The 12646-nt window shown below is 43.3% G+C and overlaps 1 protein-coding gene across 1 annotated transcript in view; it reads right to left on the reverse strand.

The window, feature by feature from the left end:
- CRIPT (CXXC repeat containing interactor of PDZ3 domain) overlaps positions 1-12646 on the reverse strand; it is a 165054-nt gene that overhangs the window by 23564 nt on the left and 128844 nt on the right. The window contains exon 4 of the mRNA XM_069608442.1: positions 4984-5087. Coding sequence (XP_069464543.1) covers positions 4984-5087 — 104 coding nt within the window. The remainder of the gene's footprint in view (positions 1-4983; positions 5088-12646) is intronic.

Consider the following 12646-nt stretch of genomic DNA (forward strand, 5'->3'; position numbering starts at 1 on the left):
ATTCTAATTGTGCGCTGCATTTTAGGCTGGTGGCTAGAGTGCTGGTCTGGTGTGTGACACCTGATTAGAATCCTTAACACACTACTCAAAGAGGAAGGTTTTTAAAGACCGACGGAAGATTGTTGGAGTTTGCTCCCGTCTTAAGATCAGATTTTCATGGACTGGAAAAAAGCAGCTTAGTTCATTTTTGCGCTTGAATCCTATACACTTGATCAGAGACTGGTCCGATGAGCACGGGAGTCTGGCCGGAGTATAACTAGACACCAATTATTTTAAAAACATGGGGGTTGTGCCATATGGGCACCGATGGACTGCCTTAAAATTCAGTTGTGCCGGCACTGGGAGCCAACGTAAGTCTCTCCTATGGTTGGAGATGTGATTTCTTTGTGAAACTCCTTTAATAATGCAAACTGCATCATTTTGGATCACTTCACATTTTCGGAGATTGCAATTATTCTCACCAATCAAAAGGGCGTTACAATAATCCAGCCTAGATAGAATGGTAGCCCCGACTGTTGTTGCTCAATTTGTCTCAGAGAGAAGAGGGGATATGTTTCAAAGAAGTCTAAGATGGTAGGTAGAGTTCCTGGCAATTAGATTGGGACATGAGTTCCTGCACTCAACGAGGGCTCAAGATAAAAGCCACGCGTTTTGACTTTAGTTAGGATTGGAATATCGCTATTCAGAATTTTGAAATTCTGGTACTCCAAAGGAAGTTTAAATCTTACTTGGCTAGACCTGAAGATTAACAGTTCAGTTTTGTTCCCGTTGAGGTAGAGCCAGTTATTAGTCATCCAGGACTCCACAAGATGGTACGTTTGTTTGACATTAGCCTTATCCGACTCATAGTTTCCGCTAATGTCTACAAGCTGTGTGTCGTCGCCGTAGTTTGTGAAAAGTATCCCCCTTTCCTCAAGAAGTGTTCAGAGAGGTCTAATTTAGATGTTAAAGAGGAGCTGTGACATGCATGTTTCTTGGGGGACGCCACAACCTATGGCCACTGGTGGAGATGAAGTATCAGCCCAGCAGATGCTGGTCCTGGGGTGCGACAGAAAGGATTTGACCTAAACAGTTACCTTCCTTGTGCACTTATATAGACATGCCAAGGTTTCAAGCAGTCGTTTGTGGTTTAAGAGGTCGAACGCTGCCGACAGATCGAGCAAGACCAGTAGGCCGGCCTTTCCTTTGTCAAGGATGCTCAGCATGTGCGTCTGTAGATCAATGAGAGCAGTCTTGGTACTGTGCACTGGTCTGAACCCTGACTATCTGTTATGAAGGAGCCAGTTTGTCTCCGTAGCTGCTTGCAGCTGTGAAGTGGCCACTTTGGCCAGAATTTTCAGAGAATGTTGGAGTTGGTAATGGGTCGTAGGTTGGAGGCATCCTTTGGGTCCAGGCCTGTTCTTTTGATCAAAGGAGTGACAGAAACAACCTTAAAGTTTGAGGACGGAGTTGAGACGGTTCTGAATGCAGGAGAGTGAAGAGAGAAGTAGAAGGGAAAGGAAGAGATGGCATGAGAAGTGCATGGGGAGGGTGCAGCTGAGATGAAGCAATTAAGGGTACTCACAGAAAAGTAGCAGGACACAGTAACGCAAAGGCGCATAGGCAAAGAGGCTGGTCTTCACCCTCCACTTTTCCGCCTTAAACCTGAATCCACCTGGCTGGAAGCCCCTAGGGAGTTCAGAAGGATGACGCACGCTCTTGTCACTGTATCACCTAGTTCATCAGGGGTTGGTCTCTCTGATATGGTCCTTGGTGTTGCTGGGATGAGGCAACTTCTTCCGTGTTCTCAAAGGAGTCTCCTGTGGATTTCAGTTGGAAAGAGGGCTGATACAAGATGGCCATAGGAAGTGATGGCACCAATCCAAGAGGGCCGCTGGAAGTGAGGTTCCAGACAGAAAGTGAAGCCAAAAACTAGAAGGGATGACACATGCTCTTGTCACCTGATCGCCTAGTCCATCAGTGGTTGGTCTCTTGGATATTATCCCTGGTGTTGGTGGGACAAGGCGATTTCTTCCCAAATGGTGTTCCAAGAGGAGCTTCTTGTGGGCTTTAGGTGAAAATATATATGACTTTCCTGACATATAGGTTGCAAATGACTTTCCCGACATATAGGTTGCTATATTATGGTTATCTACTTGAGTTTTAGTTTATTTCTGGTATACTAAGTATGAGACAGGTATGGTGACAAGAGAGACACAGACTCAGAAAGGGAAAGGAAGATGTTAAAATCTTTATTTAAAGTTTCAGGGTTGGTGTTATACCGAACTAGCTCTACCTCGAAAGGGAACTTTCCGTGAAATTATGCTTGCAAGGGTCGTCAGTGCCTGAAAGTCCAAATAAAAAGTCTGTATGTGTCTAAACCTTTGTTAAAAATGAAAAGTAGCGATTCAACAGAAAAATAGGGAAACCAAGGTTGGTATCCGGTGGCTTTCTTACCAGGCGTGGTTTTAAGCTTATCAAAATGGAGTTCAATTAAACAGGGCTTCTTGCAAAACCTTCGACACAGGGACCTTGCAGTGAAATACAATACCTTCAGTGTCTTTGAGTTACTCGAGGTTCCAGTCTCGAAGCTTCAACTTATTCAAGGTTCAGGCATCATAAAAGAACATGTCACAATTCTCTTTTTAAGTTTCTCTGGGTTCCCTTCCCTACACTTCAGTCTTTTTAACACCATAAAGCAAACCAGTAAGTCTTCAACTTAGCAGGGCCTCTCAGCGTTCCCTTCCCCAAGCACAGACCTCTTCCAGCTTTCAACACAAAACAAAAGATATGTATGTATCAAGGTGTACTTTGGTTTCTTAAGTCGGCCTCTCCGGGTTCCCTTGCCCAAGCACAGGCCTCTTCCAACTTTCAACACAAAACAAAATATATCACAGTTCCTCTTTAGGTTTCTCAGGGTGTTCTTCCCCAAGTTTAGGCCCCTCTAATTCCAAACACAAAGTCAGTTGGTCAGGATATGCCTTTTTCTTATTTACAGCTTTTCTTACACACACTATTCTCATGAGGTAGAATTAGAGGCTTTCGAAAACGCCAGGCTCTTTGCTTTCCCTCAGCGTGACCACTCTGATCCTTTCCCCCTCTCTTTATTTCTCACTTGCACTTTCCTTGGTACCTTTTATCTTCAGGTGTTTATTGTGCATACTTGCATTGTTCTTCGCCAGTCTATTCTACTCCTGTGCCTCTTGCACCTCCTGCTTTAGCGTGCTTCCTTTACCCTTCTGTTTCACTCACTTGTCTTTGGCTGCGCCCACTTGCACTTCTTTTCCTTTGCTGTGCATCCTTGCACCTTTGATACTGTCACTTTCCTTCTCCGTACTCACTCGCATCTTTTCCTTACTTTTCTTGCAGGCCGCTTGCCTTCTCGACTTTCTTGTGCGCCTTCGCACTTTCTTTTTACTTTGCTTCTGATCGCTTTTAACTTTACATCCAGGCTACTTGCCCACTTTTAAATCTGTTTACTTCCTGTCCTTCTGTTTCTGCGCCGCTCTCACGCATCGTTTACTTGCTTTCTTTCTACTTTGTTTGTTTGTTTGTTTATTTTATTTGTATGGCGCTCCAAACCCAGAGGTAGAAGGGCGCTTAAAGAAGACTGTTACATAATTGTGATATACAGTTTTCAATATACAGCGATTTACAGAATATACTTTCTGCTTCTTCCTTTCTGCTTTGTGCAGTCTTATCAATCTTGCTTTTCCTCCCTTTCCTGCAAAACTCACTGAGTAGCGTAGCGCTAGTGAACGGTCTCTCCGGGATGCTTTGGGTCAAGGTCAGGGTCTCACCACCTGCCCCTCAGGCAGTCTTGGGCCCGGCACACAGCCCATGGGAACAAGCACTTGCACGGACTCTGCAAGCAGGGTCCCAGCTGGCTTGCTCTGGCTCTCAGGAGACACGGCTCCCCAGCCATGATGCAGCCCTCCTCACACACCGGGCCAGCGTTTCAGCACGCCGCTCTCATCCTTCCTCCAGCTCCCAGCTTCCTTGCTTCTCGGGTCCTAAATGCTTCTCCAGCTCGCTCATCCATCTTTGTCAAACCACACCTTTTGTAGTGAAAAACCCAGTCAGGTATAAATGGTCACTTAACTGCCTAACGCTGCCTGACTATTAGTGGGACAACTCGAGTTCGTTCTAGGGTTCATTGCCCTTACTGTCCCCATGTTACTCCTATGGGTAATCTTTACTTATCTTAGTGGCCTCTTCCTCATATTTGTTGGAAATGGGGATGGGGTGAGATTGGAGATACCCCATAAAGGCTGAGGGATAGTAGGGTGGGGTATTTTTGGAACTGGGGGAATACCATGTCTCATTATAATGGGATTGGTAAAGGATAGGGGGAAGACTCTTTGGCCCTAGTTTGGTGGACAAAAGGTAATTCCCTTTGTATTAACGTGCTCTCTTTCCGACCTCTGTGATCCTGGGCCGGTAGAACTCTTCCCTTGAGCTGAACTGGGGAAAAGCAATGAAGTGTTGGAACTGAGATTATGTATTTGTCTTGTTTTCCCCTTTCTCCAGGGTTGTTCTAGGATAATTGGTTTGTCTCTCTCTGACGTTAAGAGGAATGGGACCTGCATAACTCATAAAGGCTTCTGGGATCTCTTTGCTTAGAATACTGCGTCTCTCCTAGGTAACTCTGCCGAGGACAACCCCGGCCTCCCCTGACCAACTGAACAGAGGATTCTCGGAGTCTACATGGGAGAATACCCCTAGGCTTCTCACTTAAGCCTTATTTTAAATCCTGCACGGTAAAAGGTGGGATAGGGGCTATTTGTTTAGTATTTCTAGGGTTTTGAGATTCATAACATTATGTAAATAGTTGATTCATTCAGTCAGATTTATTTTTGCACGTACCTCTTGTTCAAGTTAAAATCCAATAAATGTATTTTACAAAAAAAAAGATTGCCCCAAAATTCCAAGTAAAAGACATCATAAGGAAAAAACACACTTTACCAGGCTTGTATAACATGCAATAGAACAAACAAGTCTCACCTTTTTTATAAGCACATCCTTGGCAATAGTGAGAACCTGGTTGGTGAACTGAGCTTTTACATATTCTGCATATGGCAAATTTATTTCTTCCATACGGATCAAATCTAGGAATAATTAAAAAACAAATACAAAAATACAATTTATTTTAAAAACACAACTGCAATGATTTTTTAAAAATATGTCACCTATCAGACGTTTAGTTTATTAAAAAAAACATGCTGCAAAGTCAGATTTGGCATCTTATACATTTCAGATCACATGAATTTGGTTAGTGGAGTTACAGTGCTTACTGGCACAAAGCTTTGGAATTAGAAATGCATTACCTAATCTTGGATTTGCTTTATGGTAAATTATCTTAAGTTGAAGGACATACTGATGGTACAAGAGAACATACTTGTAGCACTCTATGCAAATTGTTGAAGTCTGCACATCAAACTGCAAAAAGCTTCACTTATCCAATGTCCTCCTTTTTACACAAAACAAGTAAAATACTGTTCATTTATAAACCCTATAAGTTTTCTTGTAATGCCAGAAATGGTTATAAAGGAATAAAGAATCAATTTCATAATAAAATAGTACTAACACATTAATATATACGTTCATTCTATTCTGTAGGCTCAGGATGTGAATATTTAGTCTAGGTTAACGCAGTGCATAAGGAAGTGGATTGCTACCTTGTTCTATCAGAGGATGCATCTGGTTAATAATAGAATATTATTTATTACTCACATTTTGAAATTGTACTTTAATCATTTTTGATACAATTGCCCAACTTAATAGTACTCAACTGAACAAGGTAGCAAGCTGGAAGGGCAAGTTGGTCCTGCCAGAATTTGACCATTCGATTGCTAGAGGCAGGCTGCACATAAATCTCAACTCCCTGAGCTTTCTCAGTGGCATAAAATGGCTTGTTTTGGTAATGGTGAAGGAGTCCTGGAGTACCACTACAGGTTCAATGCTCGTTTGACCAGATACATTATTAGGAGCAGAGGCAACATAATGTTATTTCTGAGGAAATATTTAATGTGTATCACTCTCATACACAAGTGTTTCAGAGCGCGAAGAGGCAAGGGAGGGAAAGAAGGGAGAATAAAACGACCATCTCACTAGGCCCAGTGACATTGAGAATGTGCAAGTGCAGGCGAGAGGGAACGGGGAAGTGCAAGGGGAGGGGAGAAGTGGAACATGCTGAAGTAAGGGGTAAAACATCAAATTGTAGTCCAGCCAGCAAGATGGCAAGTGCTAGGTTTAAGGCACAGACAGGGGGTGTCTGATAAGTACAGATAAGGGGACTGTAGGGTTAAAGATACAGACCCAAGTGCAAGGGTTGCCAAGAGGCAGTGCGGGTGCGTGGCAGGGTGTGCCATCTACCTGGGCCCGAAATCAGAGGGTAACCAGATGCACGGTGCTGAAGCAGACAGATCAGCCGGGGAGAGGATGAGAGAAGGCAGAATCAAAGAGGAAGGTCTTGAGGTGCTTCCAGAACCGGAACTGGTTCTCCTCAAGCTTCAAAGTGGCGGGGAGGCTGTTCCAGAGGAAGGTCCCAGCCGAAGACATAGATCTGCCACCAACTCATTGCTTGGATAAACGACTGACCCTCAGGGAGTTGGAGGTGGAGGAACGAATAGCTGGAGTGGGAAGATATTTACGGAGGGAGAGTAGAAGGTACTTTGGTCACAGTCCCCAGAAAGCTTTTTGGACAATGCAAAGGGTCATGAATGTAATCCTTGCAGCCACTCGGAGCCAATGAAGAGATTTCAGGGCTGGAATCGATCCCAGGGCTTGAGGTCAAGGACAAGTCTTGCAGTCCTGTTCTGGATTAATCACTTATTCTTAATACCCAAATCACCCATTAAGAGTAGACACTTACCATCCATGAATGCGTCTCTCTACGGTCCACTCCAAATAATAATGCAAACCTGCACCTATGACAAATGACCATACTGCTGGAAACCAAAATATGGAGCAGTGATAATATACAGCTGGTTGAGACAAAAGACGAAAATGCTAAATTTACAATACAACATGAAGAATAAGACTTAAAAGCTTTGGCAGAATAGCTCCAGGGGCAAAGATGAGCGATGCTATAGGGTCTGTATCTTGAAACAGATACAAACTTGTTGATGGTTAACACATACATTTACCACAAAGTTCCAAATGGCATTTTGAAGAGGAGTTTATGAAGAAGATGCCAATGGAGAACTCTCAGGCTGTTTTAGAGCAACAAATGCATATATTAAGTGGCAATATGAAGCTTGTTGAACCCTCCCAGGAATACTGTTTTGCATGTAAAAGACTTTGGCATTCAGAGGATTTAAAAGCCATACTCTCTAGTTGAAATGATCACAGGAAAGACATCTATGGAAAAGGGTTATGATTAGCAAGAATTTCAAGCAGACCCCTGCAAATTCAAAGACGTTTTATCAATGAGGGTAACTTGTGCTATCTCCAGAGTACTGATGTGCATATCCCTTGCTGCAACACAGAATTATAGTTCTTGGTGAGTAGACCCTGCCATACACAAAGAACCTCACCCACATGTGTAGTACCACACAACTGCTAAAATGGTAAAGGTTTTAACTTCTAATCTTTGGCCAGTTCAAAGGAATATGCAGACCTAGACCATGGCACCTGTTTGAGTCTGTTAATAACAATACGGAGACTGCCATGATACACCTTCAGACAAAGATGCTCAGCATCATGGATAAAGGGAAAGCACGTCTTCTGATCCTACTAGATCTCAGCGCGGCCTTCGATCTGCTAGACCACAATCTGCTCGAAATTGCACTGGGTAAAACGGCTAACTGTTCATCAGCAGCAAAAAAATGGATAATGTCATTTTGTAAATACAGGACATCTCGGGTCTACTGGGGAGATGAATTCTCCACAGAAAGAGAAATTCTTTGCGGGGTCTCACAGGGAGCCAGCATGTCACCTCTACTGTTCAACTTGTACATCCGATTTCTATGCCACGTACTAGATCATACTAACATCTTTTTCACAAACTACGCTGATGATACGCAGCTAGTGATGGAGCTTAGTGGGGACCACACAAAAAGACAACTTACTTAGGATCTATGCCATCATAGAACAGTGGATAGACAAACTGGATGAGTCTAAATGGCAAGAAGTCAGAGTTGATGGTCTTCGGATCCCACAAGGCCAGAAAATCTCTTTCTCCAGATTGTTGCTCATTCCAGATTGAAAATACACAGATGAAAGGTCCTGGATAAAGTCGAAACACTAGGCATGATGATGAAAGCATCACTAGGGCCCGAAGCACAGCCGCAATTTATAAAAAAAAACATGCAACTACTACCTCAGACTTCTCAAAGCCATCAGACCATATCTGTCCGAGGGAAACTGTGCCACAGTGGCCAGGGCAACCATCCTATCTTGCCTGGACTACGGGAACGCTCTGATGGTAGGCGCAAATAACAAAATGCCCCCTAGTCTATCAGATTATACAGAACAGTGCGGTCAGGATTATGAAGAACACATCCAAATCCGACCACATCAGTAACTTCAGGAAAGAGCTGCACTGGCTTAGAGTTGAAAACAGAACTCAATTCAAGGCCCTCACCTTTGCCCACAGATGCATCCACGGGAAAGCACCAGGGTACCTGAAATACAAAATTCACATTTACGCACCCACCAGCAGTTTAGGATCAGCTGAACAAAACAGGATTGCGGTAGCAATGCACAAATGCAAGCTTGGACTGGGTAAAAAATCCTTTCCGATTATCACTGCAGGCCTATGGAATAACCTGCCCAGTAACATAAAAAAAAGAAGCTAATTACCTACACTTCCGCAAACTGGTGAAGATTCATCTCTTTAACTAAAACCTGCAAATAGGTTCACCCAGTCACATGCACTAAGCACCCAGAGTTGTCTCGTCTTTTCATGTTTGTCTTACGTGTCCATGTATCTGCGCCCCGAGACTTGCGAGTTACCGGCACAATAGAAATTAATAAATAAAAATAAATGAGAACCAGATATTAAAGCTCAAAGAACATTACTGCTGACAAAGGTTTTTGGGGGTGAACAATATATTAATTCAATTTAAATGACCAGCTGCTGAATCAAGAAAATAACCCACTCAATGGAGAGTCCTCTCATAGGTCATCCTCAGATTACTGGAGTTTGGATGATCCAGCATTGTACAGATGGCAGTGTGCTCTGTGAAGGCTCAGCTGGGTAAATTGTGAATTAAATAGACATTATGTAGACTAATCTTAAACGAAACTTTACAGCAGTCATCAACATTTGTTTTATAATAAATAAAAATACATAAAAATGAAAACAAATAGTTGTTTAAAAAGTAACAAAATCAGAGAAACTGTTAGGAGAAATGTTTGTGTGAACAAAAAGGTGAAGGTTGTCAACTAGGCCAACCAACACATCAAGTCATATTTGGTAACATGTGACCTAATTCATGCCCCTATATGGAGAGTTGACCCATGCGGCAGGCATAGCCCACACAAAAAGGAATACAACCGTTCCAATGCAGAAATTGGCACAGTACAGTCAGCATACGACTGAGAAGGCCGTAGCATATTGACATTTGAAGATCTTCTTGGATGGATCTTTGCTGCCCTACCCCACTGCCCCGCCCACATTATTTAGTGGGAAAGGAACATAGTGAACATGGGCCAGAGTTACTCACAATGTCATATCAAATTGACATCAGACAAAATGATGCATTATTTCCATGCACCCTATGAAAATGACATTCATCTGATGCAAATACCTCCAAAGTTCAGTACTAGCATGCAGAACTGCAACATATCAGGGTTATCTATGGGGTTATGCAAAGAAACATCAACTTGACACGGTGGACTATAACAAATTTGCAGACACTGAATTAACTGTAACATTGGCATTTTTTAAGATACACCACATGCCTTTTACTTTTGCCTTTTATTTTAATTGAGCGGTGTCGGGTTCTAGTTCTCTCTCAAAAATGTTCGAAAATGTATTGCCAATAATCACATTTGTATACGGCTCAACCCTCAAGGTTGCTTTATAACGAATTAGATGTTGAAGAGGTTGTCTGTTTTGTGAACACAACAGGAGAGGTGTGTTCGTACGTACTCACTCCAAGTATGCCAGGCTTGCACCATGGCTTTTTTGTGCACTACGGTGGCAGATGAAAAAAAGTGATGGAGACGGGGAAACAATCATTGTCACCAATATGGTGTCCCTCATTCTGCTATTGTCAGTCAGAGCAAGGAGAATAAAATAGGCAAGGGAGAAAGAGGTTATAGATAAAACAATGCAAAGTGCTTTGAATATGAGCAATACATATAAGAGCATGCAGTCACTACTATTCATTCACATTCTGACTTAATGGAATTGACATGCCAAGAATAAGAGGAGTTGGGAAGTAGCATCAGAGGCTGCGATACCTTTAAAAAGATATCTCCTTCTCCTTAGAAGGCGCTTGCCTATTTTCAGCATCAACTCCAGAGCAACAATAAGAGCAGCATTTGAGGAAAGTAGCCCGCGTGTTTGCCGAACAGAATTCTTTTCTGTGTACTGTTTTGAAAAAATCTGTTGGTGGAATCTCCTCTATTTACTAACTGGAAGACCTCCAACGTCGTACCAGTGTAGAAATTAAAGGTAGTCTTAGAAGATGCTATTCTAGTAGACAACTTGTTTCCCTGATTCACTGGATTTAGAAGTACAAATCTCTTTATAGGCAGATAGTTAAGAGTGTCTGTAAGAGTAGAATGCATAGATGGAAAACAACTACAATAGCAGTTTGCAGTCAAACAACCTTAGAATTAAGACCAGCAAGACAGATACGAATTTGATAAAAGTATGCATCATTAATTAGCACAAAGAGCAGCAAGTAATTTCTCTTTGCACATGAGCGAAGGCGAAATTGAGTATTTTTATAGCAAAATGTAGATTAATCCGAGGAAGGTGCTCACTGATTGGAGGGTTTGCACAACGTCTATTAAAACTCCTTATTACAACAGAAACGGACAAAAAAGAACCAAACTATTCAGTATGTGCAGAAAGGCTACATGATTACTTTTTATAAGTACCACTTTGAGGCAGTACTAAAAATGTATAACAGATAGATTAATGTATAATTGATATGAAGTGATCAATTGCTTAACACTTGCAGCAAAATGAGGACTATTTACATCATCGCCAAATGTTAGGGAGAATTCTCTCTTTAGGCTGAATTTCCTAACCTAGTGAGTCCCCCAGCAGCTTTGCTGGATTTCTGGAGTTTGTTTTTTTCTCCTGCCAAGAGTGAGACTCTTTCTTCCACTCGTGGACATGATTTATGGTGTTCCTTTGACTGTTAAGGTGTTTTATGGGCTATGGGGTCCTTTACTCCATAGGGTCTTATGTGTTTTTACTATGTGTGTTACACAGAACCCTCCGTGCAGTAACACAGGGGTGTCATAGTGACACCCCACCATAGACTCCATACCCTGGGACTGACTACTGTCTCCCAGGGCATGTAAAGTCACCATTGGCTTTACTAGTCCCAAATTATTAACAGTAACCAGTACAAACCATCATATTGTGGACGTACTGATCGGGGCAATTCGATTGCCCCGGGGTCTGTTAGTCGAGGGGGCACGTCTCCGTCCCCCCTGACCGAGTTTTGGCTGTTGGCAGTGGATACTACTTTTTATATTCGACCGCAAATATTTCCCGTTGGGATTTTCCCCTTGTTCGAGGCTACCAACTTTAATTATTTAATTTTCATAGCCTCGAACATACCGCCGGTTTATTTAATTAATATTAATTCACCGGTTGGTATTTTTTGCCAGGACTCGATTCTAAAATGGCGTCTGTGTTCTCTTCTGTGACTCCAACCCAAGTTGGGTACCACAGGGGGTGTTGGAGGGGGTTTAGGCACCCTGGACTGAGTTACCTTGGTAACTCAAGTCGCACTCTTGTGTGACTGGCCCAAGTGGTGAGCATGTTTGATTGACAGCTAGGCTGAATGAATGGGGGTATGCTGCATAAAAGCAGGGCTTTTGGGACTGGAACGTCGGAAGTCGCCACAGGACCTGAGAATCCGACGAGGGAGAAGCTGAGCCGACCTACCACGACGACACCACCGGTGGAGCCCTGCGGACCCGACTCACCACTTCCCAAAGACAGAGAAGATCTCCCGACTGGAGAGGTTTCTTCCCCTGACTGGTGGGCACAACCAGTTTGCCTTCTTCTCTTCGCACCCCAGACCGGCTTGTGGTCGAATTGCCCGTGCCAAGCACCCCGGCAACCGGATAGCCACTTACCACTGGACCGCGAATCAACAGACCGCTCCTTGTACCTGAGAAACTCTGCGGCTGGTTTCTTCCCTGGCAGTGCAACGGACTCCTGACTTCCTCCCCGACGAGATCCTCTCTTCCCCTGGACGAAGCACCAACTTGCATCCGTTGCCAGGAACAACTGCCCCCTTTGGAGTGTTCTCACCACTTTAAGATCACATCAATGTTGTTCGCCAGGCCTCCCTTTCTAAAGATTGCTACAAGGTAATAAAAATCCCTTAACCTTCTGGACTGGGCTGGCCGCCTTGACCCTCTAACTGGTCCCTTTCTTTGGTCCAACTCCTTTTTGAACCGTTACAAGACTTTTGTGCACTGCAACCGTGTGACCTTGGACACATTTCGTTTTGATCCTCTTAAA

Source organism: Ambystoma mexicanum, chromosome 4q (genome assembly GCF_040938575.1).
Source record: "Ambystoma mexicanum isolate Mex_15411 chromosome 4q, UKY_AmexF1_1, whole genome shotgun sequence".
Classification (NCBI taxonomy): Eukaryota; Metazoa; Chordata; class Amphibia; order Caudata; family Ambystomatidae; genus Ambystoma; species Ambystoma mexicanum.